Below are 26,661 nucleotides of genomic sequence, written 5' to 3'. Positions count from 1 at the left end.
GGTTATCCGAATGATCTATCCCCACAACCCACTTTTCCGTTCCGAGACCTCAACAAGAAAACGTTCAACCTAATACTGACAACTGCACTGTAAGTGACGCGAGATGGATATGATCTGGAGAAGTTCTCACTTCGGTACTTATTGCCGGTGGCGCTTCCCCGATAAGGCCTTGGGCAAGATTTAGCTCTCAGTTTCGATTTTAAAGCGTAGGAACGCTATATCGTCTGTCCACGTCCTGGTTTCATATTATTCTGATTAGCTTTCTACTGCCGTCAATTCTTCTCCTTCATATGACAAGATGATAGAAACAGAAGTAAATGAAGCTGTCGGGCCACTAGCACAAACTCAAGTTGCTCTGGTTTCCGCGAAAAGGGCACATGAGACTCCACGTTCTCTGAGCGGACTTTTGTTCTCTCTAGTCGAATCTAACCCAGATGCTCCTCTCATAGGGTATCCATCATCTCCCTCAAGTGCTTCAGACTATATCTTTTATACCCCAGCACAAGTGCATCGACTTGCAAAGAAAGCTTCAACTATCTTCATATCTAGGAACATTAAAGCACATGTGCGGCACCATGATTCACTACCTTTAGGTTCTACAAAGCTAACCTATAATTACAGACCGATCCTGATGTCGATAAAGTAGTTGCTCTCCTTGCACCATCCAATTTTGACTACATAGTAGCCGTTTTCACTCTCATACGCCTACGATGTACGATTTTGTTGCTGTCCAATCGCCTAGCTACGGAGGCATATTTGAACCTCCTTGACAAAACAAATTGTCACGATATCATCGTGTCCAAGTCAATGTCTAAAATTGGTGAGGAGATTGTCAGGGCCCGACCGATGAATGTTGTGGAACTTCCTACAAGAGATGAATGCGATCTAGTGCCTGAAGCTGTCGATCAGCTTCCACCCGAGCCACATTCAATCAGCGAGAGAACAGCTTTTATTATACATTCCTCAGGATCCACCGGGCTTCCAAAGCCAATCTTTCAGTCTCACCGAGCCTGTCTTATGAACTACACTGGAGGCAATGGCCACCGTGCACTTGTGACTCTACCACTCTATCATAACCACGGGCTGTCAACCTTCTTTCGCGCAGTCTGTACCTGCACTCCCGTGGCCCTCTATAACGCTAACTTACCCCTAACTGCATCGAACTTAATTCAAACACTCGAGGCAGTACGACCTGGAAGCTTTCACGGTGTTCCCTATGCTCTCAAACTCTTGGCTGAAGACCATCGGGGAACGAACTTGCTTGCTCAATGTAAATTAGTCATGTTCGGAGGTAGCAGCTGCCCAGATGACATCGGCGACAAGTTAGTTTCCAATGGTGTATATCTTGTTTCCCACTATGGATCGTAAGTTATGTTCTGCCTTCATCAATTCGACTCTAACAACATGACAGCACTGAGATGGGGCAGCTAATGACCTCTTTCCGTCCTGAGGGCGACACAGCCTGGAATTATGTGCGCCCTGTTGAGAATGCTAGTCGTTATTTACATTTCAAGCCCATCGAAGATAATATATTCGAGCTTGTAGTGCTAGACGGCTGGAAATCGAAAGTAGCGAGCAACTCCGACAATCCCCCAAACTCGTTCTATACAAGCGATTTGTTCACTCCCCACAAAACCATACCTAATGCGTGGAAATATGTTTCTCGTAACGACGACCGAATTACATTAGTAAATGGAGAAAAGGTTTTGCCCATCCCTTTCGAGAACAGGCTCCGCAAAGATCCGTTGATTAAAGAAGCACTGCTGTTCGGAGTTGGAAAGGCTCTTCCAGGACTCTTTGTTATTCCAAGTGAGAAGGCGGTAGCTATGACGAAATCTCAATTTTTGGATGCCATCTGGCCTACCATCGCCGCCGCAAACAGCAAGGCTGAAGCTTTCGGTCAGATTACTAGGGAAATGGTCGAGATACTGCCATCTAATGTCAATTATCCAGCTACAGACAAGGGAACCATCATTCGAGCTGCCTCATACCGACAATTTTCCTCTCTAATACAGGATGTCTACAGGCGCTTTGAGGGAGAAACTTTCAAGCCCAGTGGACGCAAGCTGCAATTGGATCAAAAAGAGTTGGAAGATTTCATACTGGCTGCGTTCAAAGACAAGACTCAGAAGATACTAGCACCTGATGACGATTTCTTCAATGCTGGTATCGACAGCCTTCAGGCTATAACAGTTCAAGCTTTAATAAAGCGCGAAATTGATGTTGGAAGGTCACACATTGGCGCCAATGTCATATATGAGCATCCCAATACGCGTGCTTTGGCAGCCCACTTGCTCTTCTTAAGGAATGGAATTGAACAGAAAAAAGAAGGTGAAATCGAAATCATGCAGAAACTTATCACAAAGTATTCTCACTTCGAGAAACACGCCCCAAAAACACCTCGCGTTGTCCTCCTAACCGGCTCAACTGGATCTTTAGGTGCCCATCTTTTGGCACTTTTGTGCCGTATGGAAAATGTCACGGCTATATATTGTCCAGTGAGAGCATCGAGTACTTCAGTAGCGATGGATCGAGTTCTCACAACGTTGAGCAAAAAAGGCCTTGTTCCTTTTCAGTGTAGCGACAAGATAGTGGCACTACCTGCGGATCTCAGCAAAGAAAACCTTGGGCTACCAGCTTCTGTTCTAGAAAGACTAAAAGAATCATTAACGGAAGTAATTCATAGTGCTTGGGCTGTAAACTTCAATTTGGGGGTCTCGACATTCGAACAACAGCACATCAAAGGTGTCTCTAATCTGATCAAACTATGCCTTTCGGTAAAGAGGCAAAATCCAGCACGCTTCTATTTTTGCTCCTCTATTTCCGTCGCTGCCGGCACACCTCTACCAGCTAAAATTGCAGAAGCTCCAATCCCTGACTTACATCACGCGCAAAACATGGGTTATGCTCGTTCAAAACTGGTAGCTGAGAGAATTGTCCAAGCAGCAGCGGAGAGCACTGGGATGATTGCCAAAATTCTGCGGATTGGGCAAATAATTGGAGATATCGAAAACGGCATCTGGAATGCGACAGAGGCGATACCCCTCATGATTCGAAGTGCCGTCACCATGGGAGCTCTGCCAGATCTTGACGAGGTAAGAATGAACCAGCCCGAGATATTAGTTCTTACCAACTGATACTTCTATAGACTCCAAACTGGTTACCCGTAGATCTAACGGCACGCATAATCCTCGACATCACTGGTCTCAGTGGTAAGACGATCACGGAAAGGGATCTGTATGATCCAAGGGTAGTTTTCCATGTCCAAAATCCGAGATCTTTCCACTGGACTAAAGATCTTCTGCCGGCTTTGAGATCATCCGGTCTTCAATTCGAAATTGTTAAGCAGCGCGATTGGGTACAAAAGTTACGTGAGAGTAACCCTGATCCTGTAATAAATCCGACCATCAAATTGTTGGACTTCTTCGCTGAGAAGTACGACAATGACCGACCAGGTAGAAGAGGACTTGTTTTTGAGACCCAAAAGACAGAGACAATGAGCCCTACAATTCGTGGTGGCTACGATGTGATAGGCAGTGGGTTGATAGAAAAGATTGTGGCACGTTGGAGAGCATTTGATTGGGCATGATAAGAATTTCAGTTCTACATTTAAATAGCTTTTTGAACGCTGTGACGATTTGCTCAATCAAGTGCCCGATCTTTCTTTCCAAGAGTAAATTCCACTCTCAATCTGACTACATAATGAAGACATGAATTACAGAACCAAGGCATGTATCCGAAAATGATCCGGAAATTTAGCCCGCTTCGTTGTTCTTGTGGGATGAGAACAAATTCTTATCCGAATACATGGCGTTAAGACCGGTGGACCCAATTGAGTTAATTCCTGTCGAACTAGAGGTTTTAAACTGAATTTAAAAGTCGGGTATGCAAGTTTAACTTTCTTCCCCGCCTTATAGTGGCTTGAACTTTGACAGTTCGAGTGTTCAAGTCGACAGGTCATCTTGATTAGTGAGCACGTGACATACTTTTCCGAGTGGATAGATGGACGTTATCCGGGGTAGGTCTGGAGAAATTACCCCACAGCTCTGGGGAAGATCGTATATATTCTATCATATTTAATGCATCGCTCTCAGGGAAACAATAGCTTTATCATAATTATTCTCATTAGATATCTATTGAGTTGTTGTCCTGTTGAAGTCATGGCAGACAAAGTCAGCCCGTTGCAGCTTGAAGAGGTTACCCTCAAGCATCTCTCCACAACCAGAACCCACATTGCCATGCCACCTATGGTGGCTGCATTGTCTGACGAAGAGCGAAAAAATTTGTACGAAAATGTCAAAAAGAAAATAGATATTCGGCTCCTACCAATGATGCTACTTATGTACATCATGAATTATCTAGATCGCAACAATATCGCAGCTGCGAATATTGCGGGAATGGGAAAGGAATTAAAACTGAAACATAATGAGTATCAGTTGGCATTGAGTATTCTCTTTGTTGGATACCTTCTGATGCAAGGTAAGCATCGTCAAAATTCAATCAGTGAATTTCAGCGTCTAAAGTATGAGTTAGTCCCGTCAAATCTGCTTTTGAATAAGCTTGGCAAACCTGCTATTTACTTACCGACCTGTATGATTATATGGGGTGTCATTTCCACGTCGACAGGTGCAGTCCAGTCATTCAGTGGGCTTATCGCCTGTCGTTTCTTCTTAGGCTTCGTCGAGGCGGCATATTTCGTTCGTATTTTGCCTCACGTTTAAGAAATCATTACTAATATTATCACCAGCCCGGTTGTCTTTATTTTTTATCCGCCTGGTACACCAGACAGGAACTTGTCCTCAGAACAGCGATTTTATACTCGGGTGCCTTGATATCTGGTGCCTTTTCCGGCTTAATTGCGGCTGGCATCACCGCTAACATGGAAGGCGTAAGAGGCCTTGGTGCTTGGCGATGGCTTTTCATCATCGAGGGTGCCATTACAATCTTCATAGCATTCATAGCATTCTTCATCATACCGAATTTCCCGCGCACAACTAGCTGGTTAAGTCCTTTAGAAAGAGAGATGGCTGTATGGCGGCTCGAGGAAGACATTGGCGAAGATGATTGGACCAACTCAGAAGAGCAGACTTTTTTATACGGCGCGAAACTTGCAGTAAAGGACCCCAAAGCATGGCTCCTGCTTGCTTGCATTTATGGCTTCACATCTTCGGGCACTGTGACAACTATGTTTCCTACCGTAGTTGACGGTCTCGGGTACAACAAAGTCGTTACTCTTCTTCTTACCGCGCCTCCATATGTAAGTATTGGCTTAATCGCCAGCTAAGACAGAAAATAACGCTCTTAGGTGATCGGTGTCGTTGCAATTCTAGTCGGCGCCTGGCATGCCGACAGGACTCGTGAACGATATTTCCATGTGGCTCTACCGTCAATTCTCGCGGTCGCAAGTTTCGTCATTGCAGCATCTACAACAAAGTTCGCTGCTCGCTATACTGCAATGTGTATCATGATTGGAGCCAACTACTCGGGTTACGTCGTTGCGCTTGCTTGGATTTCTAATATTATTCCCCGTCCTCCAGCCAAACGGGCCGCGGCTCTCGCTGGAATCAACGCATTGTCAAATGTATGCCAAATTTATTCTCCTTTCATGTATCAAGGTATGCAGCTTCGAAGAAATGCGTGTTTTCTCCGCAACTCATTTGGACACAGATAGTTATGCTCCTCGTTACGTGGTGCCCATGATCGTAAACGCCATTACATCGCTATGGGCCATTCTATTTGCAACTGTGCTACGCTTCGTCCTCGTACACTTAAACAAAAAGATCGATAATGGCATCCAATACGAGCGCGATGGAACAGACGAGCAACGTAAGCATGCGGTTGAAGAACATGGCTTGCCTGGTGAGGCTGTTGATCGCGGATTCCGCTTCCTCATTTAACGCACTGTCACTTATCTCTATATATCAGTTGTCTGTGTATACAGAATGGAGGTGACTTTATATGAGTCGAAAATTGGAATTGCGTGCGTTGTAATAAGACTTAGTAGTTCTAAGTGTTGAAGTCAGCCGCTTCTAGACCTAAACTAGCTTTGGGTCTTTCTGCACGAGTGTTTCTCCAGTCTGGGAAATTGTCGTCCAAGATCTCCGGTACTGTCGGAAAACCGCATTAGCCTCTTAGCTTATCCGAATCAATGTTTCCGTACCAATTGACGAGAGATGGATCAGTTCGCCCAATACTGACAGAATATACATATCTCAAATGGCGCCCAAGAGAAAATGCTGAAATAACGTTGGTATCTTACAATGCGAATCAGCAACATTGAGTATTTTCGAGTACAGCCCCGTTGGCTTTTCGTTAAGGTAACGGATGAGGATCAAAATTTTGGATGGGGAGAGTCATCATTGGAAGGTCATACTGAAGCTGTAGAGGGATGTCTAGATGCTTTTCGAAATCGATTCACTGGATTAGAAGCAGAGTGAGTTAAGTCCTTGCTTTAATACGACGATGATAGTATGAGCTAACACGTTAAAACAGCGACATTGAGTACATTTGGCAGCATGGTTATCGCATGGGGTTTTATAGAGGAGGCCCTGTTCTCATGAGCGCTCTTTCGGGCATAGATATTGCTCTTTGGGATCTAAAAGGTGCCTTTGCCATTCCTTGCGTATTTCAGCCTAGCATCCAATGTCTGACGATACACAGCAAGGAAATTCGGGGTCCCAATTTACCAACTCCTCGGCGGTAAAGTAAGAAACAAAATTCGTGTGTACGCGTGGGTTGGAGGAGACCGTCCAGATGACGTGGGTGCACAAGCGTAGGTCAGATTCGCCATCGTATAAATAGGCTGCTAATAACAATGAAAAAGCAAATCAAGGATCAAACAAGGATTTCAAGCCGTTAAGATGAACGCAACCGGGGACTTAGGCTGGCTAGACTCCCCTAACAGCCTTGAGGATTGTCTCGAGCGCGTAAAAACGGTTCAAAGGCTTGGCCTAGATGTGGGCATCGACTTTCACGGACGTGTACACAAACCTATGGCACGGCAACTAGTAAAGCTACTTGAGCCAGAGCGTCCCCTCTTCATCGAAGAGCCACTGCTCTCAGAACATGCGGAGGGTATAAATCAGCTGTCACGATTAACAAGCACTCCTATTGCGCTCGGCGAGCGTCTTCATAGTAGATGGGATGTGAAACCCTTCCTGGAATCTGGATCAGTGGATATATTGCAACCGGATATATGTCATGTTGGAGGGATATCCGAGATCGTACGTATCGCTCGTATGGCTGAGGCCTACGATGTCGCCTTAGCCCCGCATTGTCCATTGGGACCTATAGCGTTGGCAGCGAACATGCAAGTAGACGCCACGTGTTCGAATTTTGCAATTCAGGAGATGAGTCTTGGAATACATTACAATGTTGGAGGTGCGGACATAACAAGCTACATAAAGAATCCGGACGTCTGGACTGTGAGGGACGGGATGGTCGACCTCATGAACGGCTCAGGGTTAGGGATCGAGGTTGATGAAGACCAAGTAAGAATGGCTGCGAAAGACTGCAATGCATGGCGAAGTCCAGTGTTCTACGGGCCAGACGGAGAACTGAGAGAATGGTAATATTGAGAATAATGGGGATGTCAGTTGTATCATACATGCCCATTTCTTCGGTCGCAAGAATAAAAGACTTTACTCCATTACGGATTATCAGAATCGCTACAAATTCGTTTTCAGTTCCAAATGGCCTAGGAACCTAGCTACGTAAAAAATTATCGACCGCAAAATATGTAAGTGTGACAAAATGGAAACAAATTTTAGAGTTTCGATACAGTCTTTTTCTCCTCAAGCCCTGTGCTCTTGAACCCAAATAGATACGCTCCAACTTTGCGAATTTGTACTTCCTCACTCCCTTCTGTAATTCTGTATCGCCTAAAATGTCTCCAAATATGTTCGAATGGATAGTGGCGAGAGTATCCGTTTCCGCCATGGATTTGGATAGCTCTATCTGCGGCTTTGCACACCAAATGATTTGCATACCAGTTACACATACCAATCTTGTGGCCAAGTTCTCTCTCAATTGCAACCCATGGTCTTTCGCCCGTTTTAGAACATCTTTGCTGGACCTGATCCATCTCAACAGCAGTCCGGAAAATCAACAGTCTCAACATTTCCTCCTGCGTCGCCAATTTCACAAGGGGCCATTGGATAGCCTGATTGGTGGATAGGGCTTTGCCAAATACGGTCCTCTTGTTAGCATACTCGACACTTCTGTCGATACAATACCTCGCTGCACCGCAACTTGAGCTTGCTTGACGTATACGGTTCTCATGTGTAAATGTTTGAGCAATACTCAAGCCATTGTCTAAGGGACCCAATATTTCTGATGCAGGGACTTTAACTTTATCGAAAATGACTGTTGCGTGGTCGGTCGGCATGTTTAGCGTCCATTGGAATGAGTCTACAGTAACGCCTGGTGCGTCTCGGGGAACGATGAAAGCTGTGATGCCTTTGGGTGAACCTTTCTTTCCCGACGTTCGAGCAAATACAAGACAATGGGTAGCGTGGTGCATACCACTTTGCCACTTTTTGTTACCATTGATTTCGTAACCAGGCTCACCATTCGGTAGCGTAATCGGAGTGGCCGTCGTATCCATATGAGTAGCATCCGAACCGTGGAAAATTTCAGTCAGGCCGAATGTTGAACGAAATTCTCCTCGGAGCATAGCCGGAATGTACTTGTCCTTCTGAGCTTGAGTTCCCCAATGTTGAAACATAAGGCTGATGGGAGTATTTGCAACCACACTATGCTCAGTTTGGAGGTCATTGGCAAGACTAAGGCCGCCTCCATATACAGGATGCGAAGCTAGGTGGTATCGCACAGCACACATGTAGAGATTCAAGTCTGGGTGTTCGGAGCCTCCATGCTCCTTGGGGTAAGCAAAGCGGTAGAAGCCCGCTTCGTCGGCCAGCCGCCGAGCCTCTTTCAAGAGATTCCCCCACTCTTCGCTCGGTAGTCCGCCATTGTTCAAGTCTGTTCTCGCAAACTCTCGGCGATGGTCAAAAAACCGATTGTTATCGCCTTTGTGTTGTAGAGGAAGAATCTTTTTCTCAATGAAGTCGTCAATATCGGCAAGGAACTTCTTGACGTCAGAAGGAAGCTCAAAATTCATTGTGTCACAACTGGAGAAACTGGTTCGGCGTTAACAGATGGATCAAATCGTTCTGACTGAAGATACGTTTTCCTTGGCCACCTGATGGACTTCTTAAAAAGTATTCATAGTTTGAAGTCATGGCCCCTCCCTCCTGGAGATTGTCGCGTCGCAGATGAGGGGCGCGTCGCTAAAGCTCGTGCCGAGGCTACTGACACACTTTAAGTTATCCTAGGCAATGAAAACCGTCGATGCAGCAAAGACTTGGCGGCCGGCAAAAGTGCCTGAATTGTTGTCGCCATAAGAGTCGCCACAATCGACCCAACCAGCTTAGAATCTGAGAGGGAGTTGGACATTGCCGAAGATCGCCGCTTGCCGATGTCGATTCACTCACCCAATCAAAACACACGATCGATTTTCGACGGTTGAATTGAGGCGTTTTGCAATGTGAGAAAGAAGTTCACCACGTTGCTCTTGATTGACACTGCGAGTTAAATCTCGTCCGCGCCAAATCTGCCACAGGCTCGAATGATGAAGGAGCACTTTTTCACGTGACAGCACCCAACATCGACGACGAATTTGCAGCTACGCTGACGCTCTAACACCTGTTGCATCTTGTTCGTTGCCTAGTGCAGCACGCGATTTGATGGTTGGTTCCGGAGGATTCCAGAGAAGCAATGTGGCTGGCTTTTGGAATGCTTTCGACCACAGTGGCTGAGATGGATCCCCATCATCCTGTCGATGAATATAGTGCATCGTTCGAATATGCACCAATGGCGTACTTCGATATGCACCAAAGTACTGTGCTCACGAGTTATTGTCCCGTCCTCATAGTGAATCTGGGTTCTGCTTGTGAGTGTAACAATATTTGACACGTGGAATTGTTTACCACAGATTCATAAAAGGCATAGAAACAAATCTCACATCAATCATTAGCGTCGATGAGATTGACATTGGTGCTTCGTTCTATGTTTTCCAACTTAAATCCTTGACGACAACTTGAATACGTTGTGGACGTCCCCCGTTGCACAGTGGGCTAGGAGATATTGCAAGGCATGGATACTGGCTGCTATGCGCAAAGTAGCGTTTTTCAACTGTTTTGCATACGCAATACAGTGCTGCATAAAAAGCATCACAATTCGTAAAAGGGCAACCAGGAGTTTACAACTTTGATCATATTCGATCCAACAGAACACAATCCCGACACCAGGTGTTTTCAATGCCAACCCGATGCCAAGGCTGTTATCTCATTTCATTCTTGTCCTAACGCAAAATATTTGGCTACGCTGTGCGTTTCTCAGCCAAAGGTTATCTGTCTTTACAAGACGCTTCTCATAACCTGCAGGCACTTTTCTCAATTCGATTTTTCACACATGCCAGACGAATCAAATCAGCTCAAGCTGTTGATCATTTCTCCTGGATATGGGCTTCTACCCTCTAAGTATCCTAATTGATCAACAAAAAAAAGGGTAAGGGGGGGTGAAGTCCAAACACTCAACTATCCAGGGCTAGTTCTATAAATCTAGAACCGGATAAGCGACGGGAAACGATAGCAATTTACCCCAATTCCTAAACCTGCGTACCATAGTCAGCGCAACAGTACTATTCACGTTGGGAGCCGTGAGATTTCCTTCCTTCTTCATTCCTGCTAAGGATCTATGTGACATGAATGCCAAAGAAAAATCTTCGGCGAACAACTGTTAAGTTCACTTAGGACTCTAGGAAGTTGGAAAATTTCCACGCAGTACATCCAGCTCGGATATGGGATCGCTTAGGTGCGTCCCCACTTGACAACATCTTGGACTACATCACAGGCAAGAAATTTGCGACACGTTCTTATTTACGATATCCCAGTGTACGCTGATTCGATAACTTCACCACATGCTAAGTGCTTAAAATTTTAGTTCCTAAGGTTGCTTACAAGATGATGTCAAAATCACAGATCACAGTAACGAAAACGAATGTGTGCCGTCATTTTCTTTATTAAGATTCTGCTCCTTTTGACGGAGGATTTTCAGTTGAGTTCGCTCTACTCATCAGCATCATTATGTCTATTTGGAAGGAAATTGTACTTCATCAGACACGGATCGATGAAGATACTAGATGACTGGCGACGTGTCATCATCAATCCAAGACATAGCCATTCATTCCAAATAGAACGCAAGTACGAGACTGCTTAGGTTCCAGTTATTGGCTTGGTGAAGGTCAGGCGACGCTCAAAATTGCATAAGACACTTGCCTTGTTAAGCCGTCATCATTCACGGAATAGCATCGCCACCTGAGCTCCCTGCAGGTGCACGTATGCAAGTGAGCTGGCAATGCCTTTGACAATTGTGTTACACGATTTTCTAGACCGGCGGACGAAATTCATGCGTCAAGCTATAACGTGCCTTTGTGGTTGTTTATTGTTAGTGTATCCAAGCGATTTTCAATGGGACCAAAGGCGGCTACAATTCCGTATACTTATGCAAGCTGCAGGTATTAGTGTATCTGAGCAGGCTCCATGATGAAGAAACTGGAGAAGGTCGATCCACGATCCCATCTCTCATCGCTGAGCTTTAAGGTGGCACTTACATTTTGGGCGCCCGGAAGACTAGTATATAGCTCCCTTTCGGAGCATGTTCCGACCTAGTCGGTGGGCGTTGTGGGGAGAACGGCGAAGTTGGAACGGCGCGCTAGAGCTGTAGGCAAGCCTGATGCGGCGATCGGCTTCAAGATTGTTCGTGATCAGGTGTGCTAATCATCGAGATGCGCCTCGAAGCCGCAGATCATCTAGACCAAGCATTGGAAATGGTCGATGTTGCCGCAAGGCGAAAAAATCTCAAGTCGATATGGAAGCGCAGGACCTATGCGCCGGTTTTCCATCGGCACCAATTTCACTTGGTTTGCTTTTCCTGAGAACCCGAAATAGAAGTGGATCTGGATCGATATCCGAAACACTAAGACTGATCAAGAATCTCAAAGGCCCAATCTGGCTTAGACTATTCTTATCCGTTGATGTGGAGCCTCGTCTCGGCCGCGGAGCAGCTGGAAAGCTTAAATTCATCGTCATCGGTGGAACGTCACGCTGCTTGACCGACGAACCCGATTTTGCTGAGTGAAGAGGCAACCTCTTCCTCCGTAGCATATCGTAGCATATTTGTGACTCCTGGAGATCTAAGCGCACTTGGCAAATGGCGGCTCGCGACGAATAACTTACTTCATTTGGCGTTTTTAACCAACAGCAGCCGACTGCGACGTTGCCATGATGGTACTCAGCCAAGACTGACCGTACCACAATGGGGAACGGGCAGACATAAGAGTCGATCTCGACTTCGGAACTTAATTCAGGGAAGCAAGAGCCAAGATATCGCAGGGGACCCTGCACACTGAGATCAAAATTGTATTTGGTGGAGTTCTGATGCGACTAGAGCATCCGCATCTCCCTGGCTGTGACACCAGAATAATTGAGTCCCATCGATGACGTGAATAATCCATATCTTGCATTCTAGAGTCTAGTAAGAACTTGTCAGTCAAGGGTCCCCGAAGCTCCAGATCAGGTCGCTCCATGAATTCCAGATGTCAAGTGCCCATGGATTCCTCGATCTAGTTGTTGTAAGCCTACCTTTGTATCATGACGATGAGTCGCGATCTGCTCCTCAAGGAGATGTAGACTGTTCAAATCTGTTTCTTTAGGTTTCCTTCGTGTCGCCAGCTATCGTGTACAGTCAGTGAGGAATTCCCCTGGCAACAGCGATAAAGACAGTTGCCTACTTCGTCCAGATTGAGGCCCAAATGGTGCTCCAAGCGATATGCGACATAAGCGAGCCGTCCCATACTTCTGCTCCGGCGCCACATCCAGTTCGAATCAGACCCAAGAGCTCCTTCCAATATCTAGACAGCGACTTGATTCTGGACTCAGCTCTGTTCGATCAGTTGCCACAGCCAAAGAAATGGAATGCGTTCGGCAATCTTGACATGATGAAGGGTATAAATATCTGCTGGTTGTCCTCAGTTCTCACAAATCATCACTCCGACATCCGCTTTCAGACAGTCTTACTTGTACTTCCCTTCATAAGATACAAATCGAAAGATCTTCATTCTGAAAGAGTTAGCTTTCCAGTCATTCACACAATGGCCCGCTGCAACTTTCGTGTCATCGCTGCCATCGCCCTCGTTCTTGCTGTGGTTGCCTTTGCGGCTCCAGCTAATGAAGACAAGCGAGCGATTACGCTCGACGTTACTCCCATTATCAATGCATTGTCGAGCTTGAGCACGGCGCTCAGCAATGCTTTGTCTACGCTAAACGGTGTTCAGAGCGGTGCCATTACAGACGCCAGCGTGAGGACTTGTTAAACTTCTTATATGGTCTCGGCTTACTCTAACAATGATAATAGGCTGTGGTATCCGCTGTCGCGAATGTGGTTAATCAGATTTTAGCAGTCGGCACTGCCGTTGCTGCAGCGTTAGCAACTAAGCTCCTCACTGCTGGTCAAGCTCTCGCTTCAGATGTCAACACCATTGTCAGCCAGGTCAACACGGTAAGAATTGTTCTGCTGCAGCGTCTGTGGGAAGAATCCTAATTCATCACAATCTAGATTTCTGGACAACTCCAGCAGTTTGCTAGTGCTCTGACTTCGTCTGCTGTCACTCAGTTGCTGTCACTCAACGGCCTTGCCCTTACTACCGTTAAGGGTTTGGTCACCGGCGGTCTTCAGACACTCAATGTAAGAACCGGCACTAACATCTTCCCAACACATTGCAAATCTAACGGTCGATATAAGGGCATTCTCGGCTCTCTCGGTACCGTCCTCGGATCAGCTAGCAGCAGTATTTCTAGTGCCGTGTCTAGCATTGCATCCGCTCTCTCAAACATCAAGATTACCATTTCTGCCACTGCCAGCGGTTAAATCGCCAAATGGGCTTTGTAACCTGCATTGCTCAAAAATTAGGGGAGAGAAAGCGACATGATTTGTCGTGTGAAGTTATACATTGGCGGGGACCTTTAAAACCTTAAAGAAAGTTAACAAACACATATGCGCGACTGCCTAGGCGAAGTGTCGCTCTTTCTTCCTAGGAAAGGAAAGTTATCGGCAACTCGTATCTACTTTCCCAAGGAAATTAGATAAGGCCTGAAGGTATTGGAATGTGGACGGTCTTTTTAGCCCAGACATATGACTAGAAAAATAAGCGACGCTCTCTAGATAAAGTTTCATTTCCCATCTTTACTGCATCATTTTTTATTCACCAACCACGAGAGAGTGGGCGGATGTGATGATCTCTTGATTCGTTGTGTGATGTTTATCCCAATGTGAAAAGTATCAGGTATTTCAGCGGTATCAAAAACCTCGAGGGTGCAACAGGCGAAGCCCTTCAAACGAAAAACAGGTTCGACCATAGAACTACACTTCATGAGTGACTGGATGAGTATCGCTGTCTGTTAAAATCCTGACTAGCTTTTACTGTGCTGCATTGGAGCATGATCATGACTTGCATTAGCGAATGGGTGGTAAGCGAGGCCACTTTCTGTGCAAAGTTGTAATTCATTCCCATGTCCCAGCACATACCAACAAACCATTGGACATACAACTTTACCACGTTATTCGAGTGTGGCCTGGAAGAATAATGAACGATCGACAAAAATCATACCTAGAAAGGCTGTGGTTCTGCCATCTAATTTGTAACCAGTAGGAAACTCAACTGTAAGTACTAGGTGACGCTGCAGGTGGTCCAGTAGTAGACCGAAAAGGAATCGAAGATCAAGATTTACTATGGCCACATTGTTCATTGGGTCATTATAGTGCTTAACATTTCCTACACCTTCGCCATAACGTAGACCAAAAGATAGGCCTCTGCGCCTAACACCTCACTATCTCCGACAAGAACAACCTTTGAATCATCAAAAAGAAACCAGTCTTTTCCTTCCCTTGCATAACTTACATAATGTCCCGAGTTGATGTCGCCTTTGTGTACGATGACAGCTGAAAGAAGGTATGTCGCTTCTGCATTCAGTTTACTGTTTGCACTGCTGCTTTCTCCATTGGCGACATCTCCATTCGCTGTAGAGTGATTAGTTGGTACCGACGAGTGGCCATTGATCGCATTCTTCTGATGCCATGCCGTATAGGGCACCATGTCAAGTTCCATCGGAAAGGAAACAGAAAGATCGACCTTGGTCGGTTTGTCTTTCGAGTGCGAAAAGCGCTTTTGACGTGATTGTCAGCAGCAGAATACTTCATTGCATGTTGTCTGGCACGTACTTTCAAGTGTATCGTCAGGACGGGAGGACATTTTCGAATACTCAACTGTTTCACCGCATCTCTCTGTCTGTCGCATTTAACGCATCTGTAATCCTCCTTTGCCAGCTTTTCTTCTCCGGTAAATCTTGCCAAACATTCTTCTAGCCTCATAACATCATCACTGATGCCACCACCAGCGACCACGATCTCATCTTTCGTCTCGCCGTTCGTCTGTGCATTTTTGTCCTTCTTGCGTTTTTTGGCCTGAAGCTTGAGATCTAGTGAAAGGTCCATGAATGGATCCAACGCTGTGGTCTTGTTCTTGCATTCGTTGCATGTAACCGTGCTTTGCAGCTTACCGTAAAATGTCTTATGGATAACACAGTCGCAATCAGTATCGGTGTTATCATGGAGTTCGTCATCAACATCTCCAGCCTCTCCCTCAGCTATTCCGGGCTTGTGCGTAGAATGCAGGGAGTTCAGGATGAACTGCATGTATTCATGGGCGTCTTGTTGCTGGTACCCAGCGAGTTGCTCACTGGCCTTCCAGCTGCTCAGTAACATCGGAACAGCACCATAACCTTCTGTCTTCTCACTGGACCAAAATTCACTGAATATCTCGTCCATGGCACAGGAAGTACACGCATCCCTCTCGCAATCCTGGCTTTTGTGACCCTCACTCAAGTACCAGCTCTTGATAAACGGATTATGTAGCAGACTCTGTATAACGACTGACATGAAACACGTGTTACCCATATTGTATAGACCTCTCAATCCAATTGCCCTACAGGGCACAAACGCAGAATTGCCAGCAACAAGAGGGCTAGATTCGATTCCAGCGTAGTCATCGAACTTCCTCTTCTTGACTCGGGGATACTTCGATCTTACTCTCAGTTGCTCCAGGTACGGGTCGTAGATAAAGTCCTCACAATTATTGCAGAACACGTAGCCACTCCTACTTTCAACAAACAGACTATGCGCTTTCGGTCCCTCAAAGTGGGGTTTCATACCATCCTCCGTGAAGATATTGGGACACTGTAGGCATAAATATGACGGTCGTAGCGACGGGCGAGTGCTTTCTTTGCTCAGTCGGACCGTCTGTGATTTGGCCGGCGATGACATGTTGAGTGATTTGAGAACGGAGTTGTACTGGCTACACAGCGTTTTCCATGCTTGCGGCGACGACTTGTGGAATGCGTGAGCGTGTTCTGTCAACAAGCACTGCTGTCAGCGTATCTCATCGCCACTATCCACTATATACTTAGAATGAATGTTGCTTGGAAAGCATCAAATCCTCCGAGTTGATATGGGCGTATGGCGAAGTAATCAGTGGTCTACTTACCGCAGCCGAATGCGACGCTAACTTGGCTGCCCAAAGCAGGGTTTGGCTTCTGCTTGACGAGTTTTGGAGAGGCCAGTGTCGCTGAGGTCGGACCTCTGGGCGTTGAATCGGACATTTTGGTGGTCGCTGTGAAGTGAAGCGAAGGGGCCGACAGGTTGGCGTCGCCGACCACAACGGACGACTACTAGTGGTCTAACGCAGAGAGGAAGTTGACTTGGAAATCGAGACGACAGGCATGCGCTTAGGCGTTACAAACGAGCATCAGAACGCTCCGTAGCCGCCTTGCTCGACTGTCTGTGAGGATGGGCTTCCGGCCATGTACTTGCACGCTAAGGCAGTTCTATTTCGCCTGCAGTCTCGGGAGGCCTCCAATCACGAAAACGACCCCTGTTTGGAATCGCTCTCAGTAATCAGGCAAGACAACAAAAATAGAGATACATGCAAATATGAAAATGATTAAATATGCCACAAAGCGCCTAGGACGCTGAACCATTAAAACCCTGCTTCCGGCCAAATCTCGTGTCAGAAGTCACTATAAATCGCAGAGTCATTTGACAACAAATGCATACGGCCATCGCTCGTCTACTCCTTTCTAAGCTGAGCAGCCAAGGAACAACAAGTTCGAATTGCATAGCTGCGGCCAGACCATACTAGTGCTGTGCACTCCCTCCAGCGGCTCGTTCACCCAAATGACATCCTGTGGGCTTGAGAACTATTGAGAACACAAACAGGTGCATCCCTGAATAGAAACGGGCATCTTTTCAGGCCCGCTGGACACCCCCCAGTACTCTCAATAGGCATTAAAGAAGTCACTTCCAGCTTGATCACGTCTTCCTCCACCTGCGTCATAGTCTGTATAGCCTGCAGCACCGGAACGGTAGCTCCCACCACGTCCAGCACGTCCATTGCCACGCCCAGGCTTGTTGCCACGGCCTCGATCACTGCGGTCCCTTCCTCGACCCCTTCCCTGGTTACCACCGCGATAGCTTGATGATAAACCTCCTCCTCTAACGTTGGTCTGTGATGAAACATTGCCTACGCCAATATCATGCTCCCGATGATCGTCCCGTGGACGTTTCTGACGGTGCTGCGGTGTTGGAATTTCCGGTACAATACTCAGCATAGTCTTCTCGCCAACCATTGTTTCAATCTGCAGGCACTGGTGGGGTGGGATCGCCGTCCATTTCTGAATGCTGTTGACATCCTTCGTGCGCGCATCCTTGAGTGCCAAAACAATTGAGGGTGGATGGTTCAGCGTGTGTATCTTTTCCCGCGGATTCGTAGGCTCTACACGAACGGCCCACAGCCGGTCCTCAAGCTGCCCCTGTGCAGTGATATTGAAACGTACCTTGTTTCCGATCCCGCCGACTGCATTGAGAATGTGGTTTGGAGCGCTAGCCATGGCGATAGGTATTGCATCAGCATGAATTTTAATGCCACGCATACTTCGCACTTCTGGCGGGATAAACTCCTCGATAAGTTTCTTTGTATCAGCTGCCTTCAGCAAATAGCCCGTGTTAAACACAACTGACTTGATCTGAAGGGGCTGGGCGCGTCGATCTAGTTTTCCGGCCTTGTAGAGCAGATTGTGCTCATTGATTATGCGCTGGACTTCACTGACCTCCTTCACCGGGTCAAGGTTTGTCGCCTCCATAGCCACTTCGACGACCTCGAATTGTATAGGCTTACGTCTCGCGTTTGGATTTGAGGCCAAGTTCTCATTCAACTCTTGCAACCATCTTCTAAATTCGCCAACATGTGGTGGGCGATCCTCGTATATCCGTATTTCCTCTGCCTCGTTGTACGTAAAAATGACGTCGCGTAGAAGTTCCTGTTTGAAACTCATAGTGTCTACCACACGACGATTGTTAGGCGTCACTTGTGGCTTCAGACATATCATGTGAAAGGCTAAGCCTCTGCTTTTGACCATTCGCTTAATCAAATCGGCGAACTTGTTTTCACCACGGCCGGTCAGTAGAATGCTCAGGGCGTCCTTTTGCTGCATGGACAGCTCGCACAGGTTCGCAACCTGCTCGTTCCACCACCCGCTCCATGCGCGAGGCTCCTCCCTTTCAACGCCTTCTCCGGTGGCGGAGAGGAAGGTAGGATCGTGCCACCAGCCTCCATTAGCGAATTTGTCTTCGGCCATAAGCTGACCAAGCGATGCGCCATCCCAGACTTGCCTATTCGGCAGAGGACTGGCGAAGAGAGTGTTGTCGAAGTCATACACATGGATGGTCTTGATCTGGGTGGTGGGTGGGAGCTGGTCATTGTCCGAACAAGACCACCTTCTAAGATTTGTGATTGTATTCACGGTTTTGGGAGTGCCGCTCGACGGGCTGTTCGCAAGTGGCGCATACGAATTACCCATGTTGGGACGAGTTTTCATAAGGGCAAGAGCGTTGGCGGAGACAGTGGCTAGGCGCGTGTCGGCATGAGGTTGAACATACGCATTCAAGCGAGTTGCTCGTGAGGTTGCAGTCTTTGTGTATCTCTTCCAATTAACAGACAAGGAGCCACACGACGAATGAAACAAGTACTTTGTCAGGCTACTGATCGACTCCCCTTTCGTCCTTGTGAGTTGTGAAATATGTGGCCGCGCTATCCCGAATGCAAAGCCAACCCCAGGTTCGATCGAAGGTAACACGGCGAGTCCGTGTGCGCCAGCTTGTTGAACGTCGAGTGCCGCCTATCTCGTGTCGTATACCGCGTGCTATACGCCGTTGCGACGGACGGTGGATGATCGATAAGCGGACTCGGAAGATGTAGTTGTAGTGGAGGCTGTTGAGGTTTTTAGTGGTGGTCGCGCCTTCCGAAGCATGGGCGTGACGGGAAAAGCCTGGGCAGGGTAGAGTGTAGTCGCTCTTGACGCACAGCAGGAGCAAGCGCAGGGCCGGACGCGGTAGATTGTACTTTCCAGGCCCAGGAGCGTGTTCTATTCCTGAGATATTTTACCAACAGTTGAGGATAATTACAGTAAGTTAACAAATTCATAACCACCTGGAAACGTGACCGATCAAGACCGCCGCTTTGGTCCTGCGTCATCGCATCCCTACGTCGATCCTCCAGCGTGTTTGCGAGCAGCGAGAGCTTGACTGTGTCGATTCTGCCTGCTACGTCTTGTCCCAAGGACAGTCCTCGAATGTGGTATATAAGTTCGCCTTAGGACGTGCGATTTTTCACTCTTGGAGCACGCGTCATGCCCGTCTGAGCCCAATGACGACTGTTGCTCGTGCCAAGTAGTTCGCGAGCTGGCCGAAGCCAAGTTACGAGAGCTCGATGTACCGCGCACCTCCGGCGTGGATCACAATCGCTGATTGCCCTTGTCTTTCGCGACCTTCGCTTTCGAGGACGCGTCTTCCGCATCCTTTACATGTCGCTACGCCTTCTCCTCCGCGGTTCGAACCTTTCTGCAGCCGTCTCCGTGCGTCGAGTCTACCTTGCTGTTCCGCGCCATTCCTTGCGTTGCGACCCGCAAAACACGCACATACGTCAGACTTCAAGTCGTCCTCTTCGCCGCCCCTTTAGCAAGAGTACAATCAATTGGACGTCGATTGTATTTCTCCTCGCCATAGGTGCAACTGTGACCTCTGGAGTGGGCGTGTACAAGACGTTCACGGCTTCGGCCAAGGCGACGCAAGATCTCACAGATCTGATTCAGGTTGCGGGCGACAACAATATGCCCGTGCAACTACCTCGGGGTAGGCCAGGGACGTTGACTCCAGAGGAGGAGGCCAAGTTGCGGGAATTGTGGCGCCTTACTCTTCAGGTCTCCGGTGTTCTGGTGCCGTTAACACAGACGCCAAACGGTAAGAGTTCACCGTCTCCTGCTCTATCAAGGACGGCGTCGTCATCAAGTAGCCCCGCGGAGAAGAAGAAGAAAAGCCGTCTCAGCTTTCTCAAGAAGAAAAAGGACAATGCTGAAGACAAAGAAGCCCAAGAGCCTGCCAGAAGTGAGCCATCAGTTGATGCAACGTCTGGATCTGGTAAGTCCGTCCGCAGACTACTCTGGGCCGCTGTTTTTTGGCTAAGACCTTGGTGGTGATAGTGCATAGCATAGCGGATGGTTTGAAAGATGACAAACACGGCACTGCTACTGCGTTCAAGGCTGCTTTAGCCGAGTCAACACCCGAAGAAATTCATGACGCCTTCTGGAACATGGTCAAACATGACCACCCCGATGCTCTGCTGCTTCGCTTTCTTCGAGCGCGAAAATGGGATGTTAATGCGGCGCTTGTCATGGCTATCTCTGCCTTGCATTGGCGACTTGCGGAATCCCACGTCGATTCAGATATCATGCCAAACGGGGAAGCAGGAATGTTAGAATGCTCCAAAACTCAGACTGGTCAAAAAGCAAAAGAGTGCGAAGACTTTATGTCCCAGATACGGATGGGCAAATCATTTCTGCACGGCAGAGACAAGGAAGGCAGGCCGATATGCTACGTGCGAGTCCGGTTACATAAGCCTGGTCAAGAATGCGAAGAGAGCATCGAACGTTTCACAGTGTACACAATCGAGACGGCACGAATGTTTCTAAGGCCGCCAGTTGATACAGCAACTGTTGTTTTTGACATGACCGATTTCGGCATGGCGAACATGGACTACGCGCCGGTGAAGTTCATGATTAAGTGTTTCGAAGCAAACTATCCCGAATCACTAGGTGTTGTGCTCGTGCACAATGCTCCCTGGATTTTCAACACCGTGTGGAAGATTATCAGGGGATGGCTTGACCCAGTCGTAGCAAGCAAGATACATTTCACCAACAATCTGAAAGACGTGCAGGAGTTTATAGATTACAACAGCATCATTAAAGAACTCGGTGGGCCCGTAGATTGGTCATACAAATATGTTGAACCTAGTCCGAACGAGAATGCAGCTATGGCGGATGTAACCACTAAGATGAAGCTGCAGCAAGAACGTGCAGAGCTTGCAAAGGAATATGAGCAAACGGTCTTGGATTGGATCAACATGTCGCCCTCGGGCACTGCCATCACACCGGCTGTAGATGCAGATGCCCTGCGCAAGAAGCGAGATGAAATCGCTGCAAGACTAAGAAGGAACTATTGGCAATTGGATCCATACGTCCGTGCAAGATCTATATACGACAGGCTTGGCGAGCTGAAGGCTGGTGACATGGACGACTTGAGCGAAAAGATGAACAACGCGACGTTGAATGTTCCGCCGTCAAATGAGAATAGTGGAAGACCCAGCGAAGACAGTGCAGCTCAAAGCTTCCACACATCGCGGGAGAGTTGGGAGGATGATGTGGATTAGAGTTAAAGGGGTGATTTTGGCTACCATGTCAATATTCGGCTCAACGTATATACGAAAGCAAAATGACGAAAGATTTACTGTGGACCTTGATAAAAGCTGGCAATCGGCTTCTGCGGGCCTTCAATCTATGAATTGAATCCAGCGCTAAGACGTGCTCCCGAATACTTGCTCGCCTACGCTGATTCGCTCGACTTGTTCCCCAGATCTTTCACTCAAGTGATTTCGTCGTTTGCGTAGTGCTGCTAAGATGACACAGATGACTGCACATTGCATGAATGGCAACAATAAGCCAGCTGCAATGATCTCCCCGGTCAACTCCAAATTTGTATTGCACAATGTCTTTCAACCTTATCGGTTCGCCAGTTGGCTTATGGAAACGATGTGAAGGTCCCGCACTAGGCTGAAACCACGCTAACCCCTTTTAGACAGGACAGTCCTGTGGCAAGTGTCATCGTTGCCTGCGAACGAATCCGGCGCCAAAGAAATTCAACGCTCACAGCTCATGCCTTCAGTGGCCATGGAAATTCCTGTTTTGTTCTCAAAAAAGACTGGTCTCAACTTTTGATTCTCTCTGGATTTTACACACCAGCATCTTGGACAAACCACCTTCTGCCAAGTCATGTTGACTGGCCAAGGGAACGGCAAACCTAGCAATGCTCCCCAAGCAGCGAGGCCTCAGAGAGTGCTAGCATGCATCCTTTGCCAACAACGGAAGATTAAGTGCAACCGTACATTTCCATGTTCGAATTGCACAAAACTTGGGGCGCAATGTGTACCTGCAACCCTTATGCCCCGCAAGCGTAAGCGCAGATTTCCAGAGAGAGAGCTCTTGGCTCGCTTGAGGCACTACGAGGAGTTGCTCCGCCAGAATAAGATCGATTTCGAGCCACTTCATGGGGAGTATTCTACGGGCAAGGAATTGCCAGACACAAATGAGGATGGATCCGCAGAAAACGAGCCGTCGCCTGCGGCGACAGCCACGTCGTCTTCGTCTGCTGCACAGCAGTCAAATGCGACATACGAGGCCAAGTAAGCTGCGTCCTAAACCTTCACTCAATTTTCTAATTCATTCGACAGAAGTTTTTGGTCTGCAATGAATGCTGGAGTAAGCCATTCTGTGATTAAACCTAATCCGAGCTAACATGAGACAAGTTTCGCGTAGACGATGTGGATAGCGACTCGTCGCAAGATGAGTTCCAATACGCCAATGTCCAGAAATCTTGGAGTGAAACGCACCAATACAACGACCATCTATTTTTTGGAGCGTATAGAGACGTGGATCTGTCGCCTCTACAACCCAGCGCTGTCCAAATCTTTAAGCTTTGGCAAATCTACCTTGATAATGTGAACCCGCTACTGAAGGTCACTCACACGCCGACTTTACAATCATGTATCGTTGAAGCTGCAAGCAACCCTACAAACATCAGTCGTGAGCTTGAAGCTTTGATGTTCGGGATCTACTGTCTGGCTATCCATAGTCTCACTCATGCAGATTGCCAGCGCATCTTCGGTTCTCCAAAAAATGAACTTATGAAGGGTTTTCAATTTGGCTGTCAACAGGCTCTTGGAAAGTGCGAATTCCTCAGAAGCGCCGACCGCAATTGTTTGACTGCGTTCTACTTTTATTTGGTATGTCGCACTTCCCACTCCAACTGAACACTGGATTGTAACCACTGTCTTTACAGCTTTCGTCAATGCCACAGACGGACCCACGTTCCATGTCATCCATGCTTGGCATTGCTATTCGACTTTCTCAGCGTCTTCAGATCAATAATGAGACGTCGAACAGGGCCCACGACCCTCTTGAGGCTGAGATGAGACGTAGACTCTGGTGGTCGCTCATTACATTTGATGCTCGAATAAGCGAGATGTCAGATCATAGGGAGGGTATGCTTACTCCGACTTGGGACTGCGCCATTCCCGCCAATGTTAGTGACTCAGAATTGAGGCCGGATATGAGGACTCCTCCAATAGCGCAGACCGCGCCCACTGAGGCGATATTTGCTGTAGTCCGCGGTGAAATGGGTAAATTTCTCAGCCGAGCTAATTTCCATCTGGATTTCACGAATCCGGTCTTGAAACAAATGCCATTGGACAAGATCGCTCAGCAACTGAAGGTAACTTCAATAGGAGCGCATAGAAGTGAATCGGATGAGCTTGAGGACCTTATTGAGAACAAATACCTACGGCATTGTGATGAAGAGAACCCTACCCACTTTATGACAATATGGTATGCACGTGCATATATCAACCGCTGTCGCTTAATAGAATATTACTCGAAATGCGCGAATCGCTCGTCTGGTGACGTAGCTAGTCAGAGCTCATCAACAGCACATCAGCCGACTCCTTCAGAGGCCGAACGTCAAGCGGCATTCGATTACGCAATGACACATCTAGAGTGCGACACCAAAATCTCTAGTTCGCCTTTGACTCGAGGCTTTCTCTGGCTGATGGAATACAACTTCCCCGTGATCGCCTACTTCCAGCTCGTCCAGCACCTCCGTCGGCGACCATTGTGCGAGCAGGCCGAACGTGCGTGGAAGGTCATGAACGACAACTTCATGGCGAGGCTTGACAGACAGTTAGATGGAGAGAGACCCCAAACAAATCTCATAGTAAAATTCTTTGCCAAGGTTGTCCTGGGCTCATGGGCAGTCAGAGAAATGGCACTAGCCGGACAGCAGCACTCTCTTGAACCATTGCCGCCCACCCCTCCCATGATTCAAGCTCTACGACTCATGGTCGCTGACAAAGAAGCTGGACCATCCGGCGTTTCTGAGAAGACCGAATCTCTGGCTTCTGGAGGGGTGATGGATCCATTTCTGGTAGGCACCATGTACTCAAGCACAGGCATGGACATGCCCATGGACTTGGGTATCAGCGAGTTTCCTCATGGGTTACCTGACTTTGCCATGGCGCCGTTTCAGGTGGACAACCTTTTTGATTTCCAAGGTCCATCATCAAGTACGGGTATGTATTCGCACGACTTGAGCACACCGTATCACGGAGCATGACGGCGTTGAGCACTGTGGCGAGCTTTGAACTGCCATTTACAGCCCAGAGCGCACAGCTCGAAAGGCTTGTCATCGCCATTTCTGAGTCGTGATCCGGCTTTAGTGATATGTCAATCGCCAGAAATAGATAATGCCGCTTCACCCTACTCTGCATGTCTACATCTCGTGATTTCAGGATTCTGTCTATTCCTATGTAGCATTCTTCGCACGATTCAAGTCACGCTTCTCTGAAGTCAGAAATCTGAACCGTCTTGACTCTGTGAGACCACTCTAAGACCGCGGAAATCACAATACTGCACTTAGGTTTGCGGTACACCCTCGCTGACACTTAGACTTGGTTGATCCGCCGCAATAGCATCCTTGTTAGCGCTTCGCTCCTTCTCCAGCTCTAACTCCCATTTGGCAGGCTTCGCGTATTGAGGATCCCGCCAAGGACCCTGATCACTGAACTCACATCCGCCCTCGCATTCACAGGATCCACCAAACTTTTTCGGTAAGTTCTCCTTGGGCACTTGTTTCAGTAGCTCCGGAAGATAACCACTGCCCAATATGTGGATCTTGGCGACCGTAACTGGGTCCAGGAATGACTTTACCACACTGAAGGCGGTGCTGAATCCCCACGGAGCGTTGATGATGTACAGTTTGCCAAGTCTCTCAGGATAGTAGTTCTGTGATATTGCGGAGGCGCGTTGTAGGTAGGCGTACACCGATGATATGGAGCTCAGCCCGACGCCTTTGGCATCCATGATGGTGCAGCTCGTTTCAAGAAGATAACCCGCTTTTCGACAGCAGGCGGGAAGACGAGGGTCGGCCATCTTTTCGTATTCGACCACCAGGTTTTGAAGCATCCTTTCGTCAGTGGTGATTTTCCCCAGCGCGTTGAGGTCGATTTTTCCGAGCTGTTCGATATAGAGGGGACGACCATCCTGAAGCTTCGATTAGATTCTGCAATAAGAAGCAGATAAAAGCTTCAGCGCGAACGTGCCTTATCTGTCTTGTGGTAGTATTGTGGGTAATATTCAAAAACCTTTGCCTTCTCGTGGTAGTCGAAGTGCTTTGTGAGCTCATCTACACCGCCGCCAAACTCTTTTCGCCACTTTTCCGCTTCGACGAACCTAGCGAGATATCCTGTCATTACGCGGCCAAAAAAAAACATAGCAAGCATGTATTTCGTACATTTTCTTTGCAAGGTTGACGTCGAATTTCCTTGCCCTCAGGTATCGGAGCTACATCAGCTATCAGCGCTTCAAATTCTGCTTTACTCACAATTGAGTGCACACACCAAGGGGAAAAACCAGTCTGAGGGGGGAAAAGAGCGCGTCTTACCAGAGTTAGAGTGTCCAGGTTCTTTGTGTAGCCTTCCTGTTCCAGCATCATGCGCAATTGATTTACTTGGGCCTCCTGGGTCTCGGTCGTGTACCCAGCGTGGCCACTTTGAGGGGTGGGAGCGATGAGGGGGAAGTCATAGTCGTCGTATCTTGGATCGAGGGGCAGATCGTGCTTTTCGGCAGGTTTCTGTGCGTGAGCCATGTTTTGTCGTAAATATGGAGGGACCGAACTCAGTATACACGGGAAACAGCTGAAGTTGCAGCCCTTGAACAGATCGATGAGGGAGGTGTTGTGGGGAGTGTATGTAGTGGTGGTGGCTGTGCTTCAAATGACATCAAAAAGTGCGGCGCAGTCGTCCAGAACAAGAAAGTCACTTGCACAAGC

At 47.7% G+C, this 26,661-nt stretch overlaps 8 protein-coding genes across 9 annotated transcripts; 4 read left to right on the top strand and 4 right to left on the bottom strand.

The window, feature by feature from the left end:
* Positions 1-298: 298 nt before the first annotated feature.
* Positions 299-3,589, top strand: PV09_08558 (uncharacterized protein; the record flags this gene model as incomplete). The annotated part of the gene is made up of 4 exons (XM_016362480.1): positions 299-565; positions 622-1,364; positions 1,412-3,095; positions 3,149-3,589. 4 exons carry the CDS (start codon positions 299-301, stop codon positions 3,587-3,589), a joined length of 3,135 nt encoding a protein of 1,044 aa, XP_016209765.1.
* A 4,038-nt stretch (positions 3,590-7,627) lies between these two features.
* Positions 7,628-9,400, bottom strand: PV09_08557 (uncharacterized protein). Its single transcript, XM_016362479.1, has one exon. The coding sequence runs from the start codon at positions 9,119-9,121 to the stop codon at positions 7,766-7,768; it is 1,356 nt and encodes a 451-aa protein (XP_016209764.1). The 5' UTR covers positions 9,122-9,400; the 3' UTR covers positions 7,628-7,765.
* A 3,813-nt stretch (positions 9,401-13,213) lies between these two features.
* Positions 13,214-13,989, top strand: PV09_08556 (uncharacterized protein; the record flags this gene model as incomplete). The annotated part of the gene is made up of 4 exons (XM_016362478.1): positions 13,214-13,420; positions 13,477-13,620; positions 13,678-13,806; positions 13,864-13,989. 4 exons carry the CDS (start codon positions 13,214-13,216, stop codon positions 13,987-13,989), a joined length of 606 nt encoding a protein of 201 aa, XP_016209763.1.
* Positions 13,990-14,844: 855 nt separating this feature from the next.
* Positions 14,845-16,974, bottom strand: PV09_08555 (uncharacterized protein). The gene is made up of 3 exons (XM_016362477.1): positions 16,661-16,974; positions 15,340-16,526; positions 14,845-15,283 (listed from the first exon to the last, which is right to left on the bottom strand). The coding sequence occupies exons 1-3, from the start codon at positions 16,773-16,775 to the stop codon at positions 14,894-14,896; spliced, it is 1,692 nt and encodes a 563-aa protein (XP_016209762.1). The 5' UTR covers positions 16,776-16,974; the 3' UTR covers positions 14,845-14,893.
* Positions 16,975-17,101: 127 nt separating this feature from the next.
* On the bottom strand, positions 17,102-19,822 carry PV09_08554 (uncharacterized protein). Its single transcript, XM_016362476.1, has 2 exons — positions 19,535-19,822; positions 17,102-19,441 (listed from the first exon to the last, which is right to left on the bottom strand). The coding sequence occupies exon 2, from the start codon at positions 19,047-19,049 to the stop codon at positions 17,451-17,453; it is 1,599 nt and encodes a 532-aa protein (XP_016209761.1). The 5' UTR covers positions 19,050-19,441; positions 19,535-19,822; the 3' UTR covers positions 17,102-17,450.
* On the top strand, positions 19,719-22,104 carry PV09_08553. Of its 2 annotated transcripts, XM_016362475.1 has the most exons (3): positions 19,719-20,469; positions 20,596-20,646; positions 20,709-22,104. In XM_016362475.1, exons 1-3 carry the CDS (start codon positions 20,034-20,036, stop codon positions 21,932-21,934), a joined length of 1,713 nt encoding a protein of 570 aa, XP_016209760.1. In that variant the 5' UTR covers positions 19,719-20,033; the 3' UTR covers positions 21,935-22,104. The 2 variants fall into 2 exon arrangements, with proteins under 2 accessions (XP_016209760.1, XP_016209759.1); XM_016362474.1 differs by having other exon boundaries at positions 19,719-20,646.
* Positions 22,105-22,414: 310 nt separating this feature from the next.
* Positions 22,415-25,093, top strand: PV09_08552 (uncharacterized protein). The gene is made up of 4 exons (XM_016362473.1): positions 22,415-22,963; positions 23,012-23,039; positions 23,087-23,563; positions 23,620-25,093. The coding sequence occupies exons 1-4, from the start codon at positions 22,554-22,556 to the stop codon at positions 24,946-24,948; spliced, it is 2,244 nt and encodes a 747-aa protein (XP_016209758.1). The 5' UTR covers positions 22,415-22,553; the 3' UTR covers positions 24,949-25,093.
* On the bottom strand, positions 24,763-26,576 carry PV09_08551 (uncharacterized protein). Its single transcript, XM_016362472.1, has 4 exons — positions 26,275-26,576; positions 26,125-26,174; positions 25,934-26,063; positions 24,763-25,874 (listed from the first exon to the last, which is right to left on the bottom strand). Exons 1-4 carry the CDS (start codon positions 26,476-26,478, stop codon positions 25,248-25,250), a joined length of 1,011 nt encoding a protein of 336 aa, XP_016209757.1. The 5' UTR covers positions 26,479-26,576; the 3' UTR covers positions 24,763-25,247.
* Positions 26,577-26,661: the final 85 nt, after the last annotated feature.

This window comes from Verruconis gallopava (genome assembly GCF_000836295.1).
Source record: "Verruconis gallopava strain CBS 43764 unplaced genomic scaffold supercont1.42, whole genome shotgun sequence".
Lineage (NCBI taxonomy): Eukaryota > Fungi > Ascomycota > Dothideomycetes > Venturiales > Sympoventuriaceae > Verruconis > Verruconis gallopava.
This window is presented reverse-complemented; position numbering and strand designations above follow the sequence as displayed.